The sequence below is a fragment of the Plecotus auritus genome (genome assembly GCF_963455305.1).
Source record: "Plecotus auritus genome assembly, chromosome: 4".
Taxonomy (NCBI): Eukaryota; Metazoa; Chordata; class Mammalia; order Chiroptera; family Vespertilionidae; genus Plecotus; species Plecotus auritus.
In genome coordinates, this window is record NC_137775.1 from 168,081,545 (window position 1) to 168,095,379 (window position 13,835).

A 13,835-nucleotide genomic window follows, 5' to 3' on the forward strand; every position below is an offset into this window, starting at 1 on the left:
GGGATCTCTTCCTTTTTCACGGCAGTATTTCGCTTGCTTTTCCCCTGTTGGGCTTCTTGCTGGAGCAAGTCTCTCTGCCACTCTGACTCCACACCCGTCTCTCACAGGTGTGTGCTGTTTGCTTCCTGGTCCACCCTCCCGTCTTACCCCGACCTTTCTGCTCACCCTGCAAGGTCAGCTGATGGCGCTCCTCTGACAAGGCCTGTGCTCTCCGCTCGGTGTGTTTATCAAACTCATGGAGGACAACTTAGTATGTCTGCTTTTCCTTGTTCCTTTCACTACTAAGTCCTCAGCACTAGAACAGTGCTGGGTGCATATTAGGTGTCTCATGCTTGTTGAATGAATGCATACTGCATTCTAGCCCTAAAGTATATTGTACTTAATAATTTTATACACGTTTTTCTCCTTCCCCAGACGGTAAACTTCTCATTTTTATTCACTTTATATTTTCCCCAATGTCTGTAGCAGATTAGGTGGTCGTTAAATGTTTACTGAATGGATGAGTGACTCCTTAGTACTTTTACATCTCTGTGGTACTGGCTGGAGGTCATTAAGAGGAGGAGGCAAGAATGGGTAGTGACTAAAAGGACCAGTGCTTTGTGAATTTCTGAACTCAGAATCAAGAAAGGAGGAGCAGAAACACCAAGACCAGATATCCCCTTTCATTCATCTGTCCAGAAGTTTAGCTTTGGCACATCTGTAATTTTATTTGCATTCCAGTCAGAATGAGTCCCAGATAATGTACTCATTTGTTTTCTGGGTTGCATTGTAAGGAAAATAGTTCTAGAGGTGGAAACCCTCGGTGAAAACTCCATGAATTTCCTTCTGTCAATTAGGGAGATTTAAGTGACATTAACTTGACAGAAAAGCTCAAAAAGAAAAACCATTAGTGCTCTCCAATGTCTTTTTTTTTTTTTTTTTTGAAGATGTAGAGAACTTTCTTGAATTTCAAGTTTTAGAGTGAATTAGTTATAGAACCAAGGACTACAGGAATGCTATATAAGTTCATTATACATGGTGGGGGTGAAGATATCCATATTCCCTTCTCTTAACATGCCTCAGAGAGCCTGCCAAACCCACAGGGTGGGTTTTTCCTACAGATCGTATGATGCCAGACAAGTTTGAGAGGCATCAAGGAGTAGAATTGATCAGATTTTGACATGAATGGACATGCAGTTTGAGAGGAGAAATCCTTGATGACTTCCATGAATTAGAGACTAAATGCAGACAGAAGGAGGAACAAGTTTAATGGAGAAGTTAATGAGATCCCTTTCGGAAGCTCTGCGATGAACTGCTCTCAGGGCATCAGTTGGAGGAGTGGAGTGAGCAGTGGAAGTGTGGGAATTGTGGTCTATAGCTCAAGAAAATGTGCTTTAGAAATAATCTTGGTATTCAAAGACATGTTGGCCTGTCCTGAGTTACAGTTTTGGATAAGATCCCCTGGAGGTGGAGTGGGAAATTAATACAGGCATAGATATGGGATAGATAGCGGGATTGGTTGCAGACCACCGTAACTAAGTGGGCATAGCCATAAAGCAAGGCATCTTTTTTCATGGTGGAGGGTGTGTTGCTTCTGATTTGTAAAGAAAAGGCAACACCTGTGAAACACAATAAAGTGAAGGCAATAAAAGGTGGTATGCCTTGTAACCTAGGTGAGTAAGAGAGGAGCTGGAAGAAGAGAAACCTGTGAAGGAGGCTGAGCACAAATGGCCAGAGAGAAAGAAGCCAAGGGAGGTACGTTGGTGTGTGTGTGATTTTTGTCAAATTATTATTTTTTCAGTTCCTTGAAAAGATTAATTGTTTGCCAGCTTCTAGCAGAACCTGGCAAAACTGCGTAGGCCCAATAACTACCTAATGCATGCTGTTATTGACGGGGCTTGGTGAAAACTGTGTCCTCACTTGGTAAGAGCTTCCTTTGCCTGAAATTATATACTGTTAAGGTTTCTGGACGGAATGGGTTTTATGGGTTTGTAGAGCGGATAGTTTGGAGAGGTAAAGTACCAACAGGAGACATTTGAAAAGGCTGGTGACCAGCATGGGTGGGGGTGCAGTCACTGGGGCAGGCCACGGCCACGTTCAGTGGAAACGTGTTGGTCGCTCTAGGTGGTATTGATTGCCGTCTTTATATTAGAGAGGAATCATTGGTAGCTTCATGCCAACAGTTTTGCCACCAAAGTGGAGGTTCACGTATCTGAACATGTTTTTGTTTTTATCTCCAAGTTGTTTGATCCCATTTAAGTTCCTCTGAAACGATCTAGGCGTGAGTCAGAATTAAAAGCTGTTCTAAACTAGATTATATCCTTATGTTTCCACAGAAAATCTTCTTGGAGGCAGGGGTAGAAATTCACAGCAGTCAATTCATCCAAAGCCACTAACGACTTAGCTTGGTCTCACATTCGCCGTGGCCCACGGAGGGTGTCCGTGAGCACGGGGAGGAGGTGGTCAGTGTGTTAGCCGCTGTGCAGGAAGGCCCATCAGAGGTGTGCAAAGAAAGTCATAAAACTCTCATTTAGAAATTATTTTTATCGCATCTTGAACAAACAGCTGCCTATTTTTGCCATGTTTCCAATGTGCATTCGATGTTAGTACGGAGCTCTCTGTCTGTAATATGTAAATTCTACATTTATATAAATAGAGGGGAGGGATGGGAAACATTCTGTAATTGATAAGTGTTTGTTTGAATGAGAACACACTTGGGAGACCTCAACTTTAAACCATAGACATTGTTTGAGCAAGTGGGTCCATTGGGAACATTTAGAAGTTTCTTAACAAAATTCTGTCAGTAATTTTAGCTATTACCGGAGTCCAAGTGTTTGAGTTGCAAATGCAGATGTGTGACTAGCCCTTAATTCCACAGTATGGATCTTAACCGAGCATTAAAGCTCCAGCTCAAACCATTTGTTGCCGTTTTTGAGAATGCCACAGCTTTCTCATGAACCCACCTCATGCCTGCCTCTCCACATACCGTTTGCTCTTTACAGCATCCTTTAGTCACAGGCCGTTTGAGCTGTTAAATAGTATCTTGCTCTGAAAGGTAGGCTGATGGAGTTTCTATCTCCTGGTACATCTGGTAAGTTAATGCATACAGTCTGTGCGAGTATCCTGCAGGGACCTGTTTTTACATGCATACGGGGACGTCTATGTAGAAATCAAAGGCCATGAATCAGAAGAACACAACTCTTGTTTCTAGTGCACTGGAGGCTTAAAAAAAAATTGGCTTTCAAAAATTGAAAGTAGTGTGGTTTGTTTTTATTGTGGAACCGATCAGGAGGGACAATTTACAGTCAGCGCCATTCTTCACAGCTGAATGGCGTGGAGGTGCCTGCCTCGTGAAACGGAGCAGCTGCGCCCGTTTTCTCTGGGCTCACAAAAACGCTCGCTTTTTCATCAAGAACTTTGGATGGTGGGGTACAGTTTGTTTTCATGATGGAAGTGGTCAGTTGTGCCTTACCAGACAGCTGTAGCGTAATTAAGAAAAACTGTGTGAAAGTGGATTAAATATAACAGAAGCCCTTAAAAGGGGAGGGGGTACCTTAAATTTAGTCTCTTTTCTTTAAATGTTGAAAAGCAGACATACCGCTATAATTCTGGTCTACAAGATTGTGCTATTGCAGAATATCAATTTAGCTCCAGGAAATGGAAATGCTCTACTACAGAGTAGTTGTTTGCTTTTATAACAAATGCAAACTATAAAGTACGGGTTTTAGGATGATTTAGCTTGTGAGAGATCTGCTTTCAAAATAAGGAATTGCACAGTTATACTTATGTTAATTTCAATGCATTTAAAAAATTGGTGATCTACTTTGGTAGAAAAAAAATTTTTGAGGCTGCTTTTTAGACTCACTTTGTATATAATTTGCAACATTAGGAGAATTATCTGCTTTTTAAGACCAGAAACTATGAGAGGTGATAATTAGTTTTTTTTTTCTTGATAAAGTTTTAAACGAATTAGTCAAATAATAATGAAATAATCTGGCGAAGTGTTGATTTGTTATAGTTAAATGTGGGACATTAGACTGTCAATTGGCTTTGAAAAGCATACACTTATTTTATGCAGCTGACTTTGAAATAAGAATAGAAATGCCTTAATTTGCATTACAGTCTACAGTAGCAAAATAACTGTTACAAGGTCAGAGAGAGCTGAATTAAAAAAAAAAAAAAAAAACACACAAAACAACACACCACACAATTGTGTTCCCAAGTAACCAGATCTGTACCAGACACTCACCCATTATAAGCTTTTATACTGATTTCCCAAAACAAACTAAAAACCAAAATTTTCATCCTGGGCAAAATAAAGATGCCAGGTTCTATTTGCTCTAAGTTTATTATATATTGGTGATTTTCTAGGGGAGACTCTTAGGCTTGATTTCAGTTAGGGGAATTTGGAAATCTGGGTGAAGGGAGGGGTTGGGCAGAAATACAGCTCTAGCTGTCTCCAGTCTTGCAGCCTTACCCAGGGAATTCCAGGAGGAGGACTCTCCATTGGGTGTTTTCCAGAACCCCAACTCTCATTTACTCACCCTCTGGTGGCTGTTCTCTGATTCCTTGTGTCTTTGCCTCACCACAGACCCTAAGAAAACACCAAACTTCAGGCCCGAGTTTGTTCATGCCTGCAGCTTGAGACTTGGTGATCTACCTCTTCAGAGTAAATTCGGTTTAGGAAGGAGGAAAGCGTGGTGGGTTGGAAAGGTAGCGAAGCCATTAAGGAACTATTGGGGGCAAGGTTTTCAGCTAAGAATGGAGAGGAATAGCACTGAAGCTAGAGAACAGCATGATGTAGTGAGGAAATTACTGGAAATCCTAAGTAATGGAATTAGAATCAAAAGATCTGGATTCAAGTCCCAGCTAGCTGAGCATTTTGGGAAAGAAGTGTTCTCAGGTTCTGTTTCTTCATGTAGAAAGTGGAACTGCAATACCTGTTCTACATACCAAACAGGTTGTGAGGAGGGAGGGGAGGAGAAGAAAAAAAAGAGAGGGAGAGAGAAAAAGAAAGATGGAGAGGGAAAAAGAGAGGGAGAGGGATAGAGAATTATCATGTGGTATAGTGATGGAACCACCCAACGCACTTGTGCCTTTCTTTTTGGAACTCTTGACAGCCAAGGAAAGGGAATGAAGCAAATATTAAATCTTATAAACATAAGTTCTTTCTCTATGAGTCCTCTCAGAGCTCCTTGATAATCATTATTTAATCTCTATTTGATCCCCAACCCACCACTTCCTCTGCCACACCAATTCCAAACCCTTTCACCCTGCTCAAGCCCCACCCAGCCCCAGGTCCTCCTTCCTAAATCTCAGTAGATCAATTCCTCCTCTGCTTTGCCAGGAAGGTTGAGCAAGGTCCTGAGCTTCCCTGGCCACCAGCTCTAGATGTCTCTGTTTTTATCCAATTTCCTCCTCACTTTCTATCTCCTCCTTGCAAAAGGTAAACTGGTCTGGACACATTCTGACCCTATCTCATCTCAAACCCTGCTTCATCCATTATCTTGTGTCTTTCTCTCATTCTTTTAATCTCTATCTGGTCCTTCTCCACAGTCAAGAAACTCTCTTTGAGTTCAGTGTCATATGTGTTTCTTTAATTTTCATTGCTGAAAATTTTAAAAGAGTGATTTAAGCTCTTCCCTTGTTCACGATCCATACATTCTTTTGATTAATTTCAACCTGGCTTCTGTCTGAGTTATTGTATTGAAACTGGCCTTATTGTCAAACCCAGTGACCATTACTCTATATTTGTTTCCATTGGTCTCCATGAAGCGTTCCATGCAGACTTGAACAGCTTTAACTTGCCTTCATTGCAGCCATCTCCCTTTTTGGCTCCTGTAGGTCAATACATTCCTTGTTCTCTCCCGACTCTGACATGACTGCTTTTCTCTTCGCTTCAGTCCCTAAGAGCAGATGTTCCCTAGGATTCTGTACAAGGCTCACACAATATACAAAAATTAATTCAAGTTGGGTACTAGACATAACTATAGAGACAACATCTATAAAACTGGTAAATGAAAACATAGGGGAAATCTCTGTAACCATAGACAAAGATTTCTCAGTTGTAACATAAAAAGCATGATCCATCAAAAGAAAAACAGTTGACAAATTGGGCTCCATCAAAATTAAATTTTGTGCTTTTAGAATAGCACTGTGAAGAAGATGAAAAAAGCCTCAGATTGGGAGAAAATATTTATAAAATGCATATCCATAAGGGATTTTTATCCAGAATATAAAGAACTCTCAAAACTCCCCTATGAACCGACCTAGGAATAGAGCTCTGAGGCCCTTTATCTTTCCCAAGGGGGTGTTGCAAAAAGTCTATCTTTTTTATTTGCTATCAGTGTTCCCCTTTATTGGTCCTCAAATTATTGCAGCTTTACTATTACTACATAACATGTCTTATGCAATATGTTAGGTTATCTAAACAAAAGACTGACTTTTTGTACATATGGCAAATGGATGGGGTATGCTCTTCTACGCAGAGCCAACTAATTGGAGTCTACATCTGAAGATATCTCAGAAACTCTACCCGAGATTTTTTTTTAAGTGCTGATAGCAGTTTATAATTATTGAGAGTTTCCTCTGAGGTTAAATTACATGCCACAAGTCACACAGCCAATGTGTGGTAGGAATGCTACTTGCCACCAGACCTGCTGTCGTTGTACTTGACCTGGGCTTTATTTTGGCCTCAAGTTTTTCAAAATGAGAGGTTAAATAGAAACACACAGAGAAGAAAATGGACAAGTTCCTTGACACATTAACTTGCAAAAAGCTCTATGAAAAACAACTGTACATATTATATTCAAAACCTCCCTGCCCGTTTTTCGAGTTGCTTATTTTTATATACACTTACCAGCCTGCTAAACAGCATTATTGCTCTTTTTTTCTGTATATTTCCTATACCTTTCCCCCTCTACTGACTCTTTTCCATCTGAACTTAAAAAGGTTCTAGCTTTTCTTGTAAAACCATCCCCCGTTCCTCCCCACACCCTCTAGCCACCACCATTTCTTCTTCAAACCAAGCTTTCCTCAAAAATTATTCTCTTAGGATACTGTTGTTCTTCTGTTTCCCACTAGCTCATGTTAATTCTCCCAATACCCCCAATTTACACCCCCAAACTCTCCTAGCAATTTTACAAGCTCTTCTTTTCACAAAACTGAGACTGTATTTTATTCACAGTTTGTAGCCTGACTTTTTTCTACTTTAATATTATGGACTTTTTTTCATATCCTTACTTTTGAAGGTTTTTTTACTGATGAATAGCATACATACAGAAATAAGTTCAATGACTTTTCATAAAATGCCATTAACATCCAAATCAAGAAATAGAAATTACATTGACATCTAGAATCTCCTTGCAACCCACTCCCTTCAGTCACCTCACCCAACTCCCCAAACCTATCCTGACTTCTAACGGATTGTTTTATGTGTGTGGTATGTATGTAAATGGATCACATAGTGTGTATATTTTGGGTCTTGCTCTTTCACTAAAAATATTGTTTATGAGATTCATCTATATTGTGTGCAGTTATAGTTCATTATGCTCCTTGTTGTATAATATTCTGTTGTGTGAATATACATTATTAGGTTTTAAACATGTTATTGGTTGTATATTATTCCATTGTATGGATATACTCTGATTAATTTGTTATTTCTATTATTTTTTGTCAGGTTTACACTATTAGAAACAACCTTACATCTTTGTATAAATACTTAAAATAATTTCTGACTACTCCTTAGAATAAATTCTAAAAGTGCATTTGCTGGCTAAAAAGATATAAACTCTCGCTCTGGCTGGTTTGTTCAGTGGTTAGAGTGTTGGCCTGTGGGCCAAAGAGTCGCAGGTTCAATTCCTGATCAAGGGCATGTCCCTCGGTTGCAGGTTCTTCAGCCCTGGTAGGGGCCCTTGAGGGAGGCAAACAATGGATGTGTCTCTCTCATGTCCATGTTTCTCTCTCTCCCCCAACCCTACTCCCTTCCACTTCCTCTAGAAATCAATGAAAAAAATATCATTGGGTGAGGATTAAAAAAATAAAAGAAAAATATAAACTCTTTAGAACCTGTTAATACATATTGCCAAATTGCTTTCTAGAAACATTTTACCAGTTTTCTTCCTAACACAGTACCTGACACACAGGTATTTAATAAAATTTTTTTACTTATACTGAATGTAGTAAGTCATATCCTAGGATCCATTTCTGAGTTTTTTGGTCACATTTCTTTTTTCTAGTTGATTATTGTTTTATTAACTTAGATTTTTTGAAAATTTACTAGTGTATAGGGCACAAATTTCCCTCCTTACTCTTTTTCAAAAGTTATGATTTTTCTTGCTTATTAAATTTATACCAGTAGAACTTTAAATATGTTGCTGAATTCAGAAAAAAAAACTTTATTGGAATTACCTTGCTGGTATTTTTATACATTTATGTGGGAAGAATTGACATATTTATATGTACATAATCCTCTCCAGGAATAATTTTTCATTTATTCAAGTGTTTTTATTAAATGCCCCTCAATAAAGCTTTATATGTTTATTCACATAGGACCTGGTTTTTAAAAAAATATTTCCAAATATTTTATACTTTGTGGCTATTGGGAATTAGATAATTTTCTTCCATTACATTTTATAATAAGTTAGTTGAAAGTTTATTGAATTTTATTATTAATCTTATATTCATACTCCTTACTGACCTTTTATTAATGCTAACAGTTTTTTGTTTGGGTTAGGGACCGTTAATGCTTTTGGGCTTGGGATCATTTAGTTCCTAGATTCACAAAGGGAGAAATTGGTATCTGAAATAAAGACAGAAAAACAGTAATCTGCAAAATGATTTAAAAAATGTAGAATTCTGATCATTTGCAAAACTCCATTTCCCCCCATGCTTCTCTGTTTCTTTTTAGGATTATGGTATTTTGGGAAGAAATTTTTTTAATGCAAAAAGAAAATAAACTTCAAAGTAAATAAAGGAAAAATGAAAATCTTTCACTTTTGTTTTCAGATTTCCCCCTTATATTCTCATTTCTTAATATTTTTCATGATTTTCTACTTATGCCATTTATTTATCTGAAACCTTTATATGTGTGTGAGATACATGTTTGTGTCATATATTGACTTATGTGTCACCAGAGGTAAGAAAATATGTCTAGGTCATGGATATACATGCTATTGCAAATATAATGAAAATAAACTTTTTCTTAATTACTTTTAATTTTTTAAAACTTTTAAATTTGTTTTAACTTTTATTCATTTTAAATTGTAAGTTTTATGCTTAATCTTAAGAATATTTTTAAGTATCTAGAAACTTGAGCCACAAATGTAATCAGAATAATACTTTAATCCTACTTAATCCATATTATTGACCTTCTGTGCCTACATCAGCAACAAACAATAGCAGAATGTCTGGTGCATAATCTCTTGTGTAGATGCACATACTCATTGGACAAGCCTGATCTGGAAATGAACTGTCCTGTTTTGAGGTGGTAGTTAGGCCAAAGAGACTATCTAGGGTTTTGTTTAATCCTTGTAAGAGACGGGCTGGTTGCACTGTCTTGTCTAATTTGTAAAATGAAACTAGGTCAGATCAATTACAGATAGTTGTAATTTGCTCTAAGTGGTCTGTAAGCCAAGGCTGGTGTTATTAAAATACATATTTCCTCTGTCAAAATAAAAACAAATCACTATCTCTATAATGACAGTGGAGTTGGAAATGGGAAGTTAAGAATCCTATCTTTTGTAGACCAGAAATACTTTTAAGAAGGTGGTTGTTGTAGGGTGTGTCTGTGGGTGTTTGTGAAGCTTTGGAGCTGGGAGGTGAGAGTGAGAATGAACAATGAGGACCTGTGTTCCAGATCTCACTTATAAAATGGGTTTGCAAGCAGGGATGGAGGACAGCAGGCAAGATAAGCTCAAAATTTGCTTTCCTGTTTGAACTACCAAGAGTTTTAGTTTTAAAAAAAAATCAACTGTTGGAGTTGTAGAGGTGAAGTGACATGCTTTCATTCAAAAGAGAAAATATAGATGAAACATCAGAGCCAGCAATAATTACACCGATGGCATACCTAAAAACCAAAAACAAAACTGCGTCAACAGGCACCCTGATACATGCGGTATTCAGTTTGTTTTGCCCGATGTTATAAAACGTTTAGTGTATTTCTGGTTAAGTGAAACAAAACCAGAAATAGACATTGTCTACTCAAATTCAGTACATTCACAAAAAAGGAGCACATTAAGAAGAAATTTAAGACGATAAATGGATCCAGTTTGCCTATGATAATATGCCATTCTGAAGGTGCATATTGTTCATGGAGAGAATGTAGAGTGAACTGTTTCCTTTTATAATTATTTTGGAAAGAACATGGGTCTTGAACCCAAGCAGTTTAGTTTGAATACTGGCCCTACCACTCAGACATTTTGTGATGCTGGGAACTTTAAAATCTCTTTTTCATTATTTTTTTCACCTGTTAAATAAACAAAATTATTTCTTCATGAAGTCATTGTAAAGAGATTGTCTCTTTTCATGAATTGTCACAATTTCATTGAAAAGTAGAAAAAATTTGCTTAAAATCTTTTGAGAAAAAGTGCTATATAAGAAAATAAACAAGACCAGCCTGATTACACATTATTGTATTCCTCTGAATGTATTTTTAAGTTAGTCTCTGCCCCTCCTTCCCTAATTATCCGAACTGTGTTGGAGTTTTTTTGCACATGAAACGTCCCTGGGTAACTGTGTACTACTTTCTGGTATAGTCATTTATATGTGAAAATGGCCAGAGGTGAAAGGTGAAGGATTAGTTCTGTTTGGTGGGTGAGTTAAAGGATCCATTGAGATCTCTACCCCTACCTCTGTCTCTATCTTTATATCATATCTATGTATTCCAATCATCCTATTTCTCTCCTATTTTCTGTTTATTTTTAAATAAATTGAAACTTACAGAAAAGTTGCAAAATAATACAAAGAGCTTTTTGTTTTACCATTTGAGAATAAATTAACAATTCGATGTGTCATTACTTTTGAATACTTTAGTGTGTATTTCCTAAATAGGTATATCTCCTGTATCAATCATCAAAATCAGAAAATTAACCATCCAAGCTAGAGACCCCCATTTATGTTTTTTTTCCAAATGATGTACTTTATATCAAAAAGATCCAGGTCAGAATCACATGATGCATTTAGTTGTCATGTCTCTTTAATCTCCTTCAATCTGGACTAGTTCCTCAGTCTTCTCTTAACTTTCAGTATCTAGATACTTTCAAATATTACAGGCCAGTTATTTTGTAAAATATCCCTCATTTCCTCAAAATTAGATTTAGGTTATACATTTTTGTTAGGAATATCATAGGAGTGATGTGTTTTCATTGCGTCTAATTATTGGATAGTGCACAATTCTTATCTATACTAATAATAGAGGAGTATGCAAATTGTCTGGGATGCCGTCACAGTAACAGTAACGACCGTACAGCAGGCTGCGTGGGGCGACAAGGCCGGCAGGGGGGTTAGTGAGGGACGACCAAATGACTGAACACCAGGCTGTGTGGGGTGACCAGGCCGGCAGGGGGGTTAGTGAGGAATGACCAAATGACTGACCAGCAGGCCGGCAGGGGCATTAGTGAGGAACAGCCAGGCTGATGGAGGGGGGGGGGGCGATTGGGGGTGACCAGGCCAGCGGAGGGGCAGTTGGGGTGACCAGGCTGGCAGGGGGGGCAGTCGGGGCAACCACGCTGGCAGGGAGGGCAGTTAGGTGCCTAAACCAGCAGCTGAGGGGTCCCGTATTGGAGAGGGTACAGGCTGGGCTGAGGGGACCCCCCCCCCCCAATGCACAAATTTCATGCACCGGGCCTTTAGTTTGTTATATTACTAGAGATTTTAACCACAATCACCTACTTAAGGTCCTATCTATTAGATTTTGCTATTGTAAAATTATTCATTCTCTCTTTATAATCAGTATTGGGGAGGTTGCTTTGAAACTATGTATTACTCTGTTCCTTATCAACCTCCTCCCATTCACTAGTTTTAGCACATCTATGCTTCTTGGCTGAATTAACTATGATAGATGCCAAATAGTGATTTTTCTAATTCCTTCATTCTCCATCATTTGGCATTCCACTGCAAGGAAAAGCTCCCTCCTCTTACTTACTTACTTATTTACTTACTAGAAGCCCGATGCACGAAGATTCGTGCCAGAATGGGCCTTCCTTTCCCTGGCTGCTGGCACCACTTTCGCTCTGGCCGGAGCCACCTTTCCACCTTCCTATGCTGCTCAGAGGCCCAAAGTGGCTGCGTATGCAAATTAACCTGCCATCTTTTTTGGGTTAATTTGCATACTCCTGATTGGCTAGTGGGCATCTTGAAGGTATGGTCAATTAGCATGTTTGTCTATTATTAGGTAAGATTTGTTATTTATATTAGTATGGGTACATGGATTTTAAAAACTATTATTTATGAATATTTTTAATGGATTATAATCTGTTACGAGAATTATTTTGATGTTGTACATGTCCCATTTTGGCCAATGGGAGTCCCTTCAAATTGTCCTCCTCATTCTTGGAGCATTTCCTGGCACAATGAGATGTTCCAGGCCCACCTTTACCCTGCTTGTATTTCAGTAGCCTGAATCACACCATGTGGCCACAGCCTTCCCAGATCCTCCTCTCCTCACTTGGGCTCCAAAATCCTGTTACTGCTTACTTGCTGGGACTCAAGAAAGAGAGACAAGGAGGAAGAAAAACCAGATAGATAGACAGGCAGGCAGACTGACTTAAAGAAAAAAATGTTCTGCCCATAGAAATTGGGAAATAAACAGACTATCTCTCCAGTCTTATAGCAAAACAGGTAATTGGATAATCAGAAATGATGGATGAGCCCCAAATTTATTTTAATTTTGGAATGTGTCTTAGTCCAATTCAGGCAGCTTATAAACAACAGAAGTTTATCACAGTTCTGGAGGCTGGGATGTCTAAGATCAAGATCCCAGCATAGTCACTTTCTGGTGAGAGTCCTCTTCCTGGTTCATGCCTTCTTGCCATGTCCTCACATCTATGGGGTCTCTTTACTAGTCTAAGGGCACTAATCCCATTCATGAGGGCTCCACCCTCAAGACCTAATTACCTCCCAATTGCCCCACCTCCTGAACCATCATTTTAGGGAATCAGGGTTTCAACATAGGAATTTCCAGGGGATACAGACCATAGTTGGATGTTTTTGTTTTCTACTGATATTTCAATATGGGTGCATTTCTTGCTTTTGAGAACTTGGGGCCTAAACCAACGTAAGTCCTCCTGCTGTTTATCTCTCACGCCTATATGCTATTTCACAATCTGAGAAACTTCTTAAGCGCACGATTTGCTATAATCTTAGAATCAGGCTTAACAAGGAACCATACATATTCCTTATGCTTCTCTTCCTGACTTGTCTGTCTGCAGGTCGGTTGGCACTGTACAAAGAAGGAAGCATTCAGTATTCTCTTCCTCAGGAAGCCTTGTTGGAAGACCTGCTTTCTGCTCGTTCCTTAGATTAGAGCCTCTCCCAGCTGCCACTAGACCAGGGGTGGGCAAACTTTTTGACTCGAGGGCCACAATGGGTTCTTAAACTGGACCGGAGGGCCGGAACAAAAGCATGGATGGAGTGTTTGTGTGAACTAATATAAATTCAAAGTCAAGGAGCGGAGGGGAGAGCAAGAGAACCCGATAGAACAGCCGGATCCGGCCCGCGGGCCGTAGTTTGCCCAAGGCTGCACTAGACTCTGGTTTCCAGGGGCTTTGCTCTCACTAGGGCTGGTGTGCTTCGTCCTAGGGTGGAGAGAGGGTTTGAGAGCCACGGGAGGAAGGTTTGCTTTATTAAGTCTGGAGGTG

General features: G+C 39.1%; 1 protein-coding gene across 3 annotated transcripts in view; it reads left to right on the forward strand.

The window, feature by feature from the left end:
* UMAD1 (UBAP1-MVB12-associated (UMA) domain containing 1) overlaps window positions 1-13,835 on the forward strand; it is a 198,714-nt gene that overhangs the window by 118,881 nt on the left and 65,998 nt on the right. The window contains exon 1 of one of the 3 annotated variants that reach the window (XM_080666239.1): window positions 1,666-1,734. The exons of the other annotated variants lie outside the window; for them this stretch is intronic. Within the exon in view, the coding sequence (XP_080522365.1) occupies window positions 1,707-1,734 (28 nt within the window). The 5' untranslated portion in view covers window positions 1,666-1,706. Of the gene's footprint in view, window positions 1-1,665; window positions 1,735-13,835 lie in introns of those variants that run through there. 3 annotated transcript variants of the gene reach the window in all.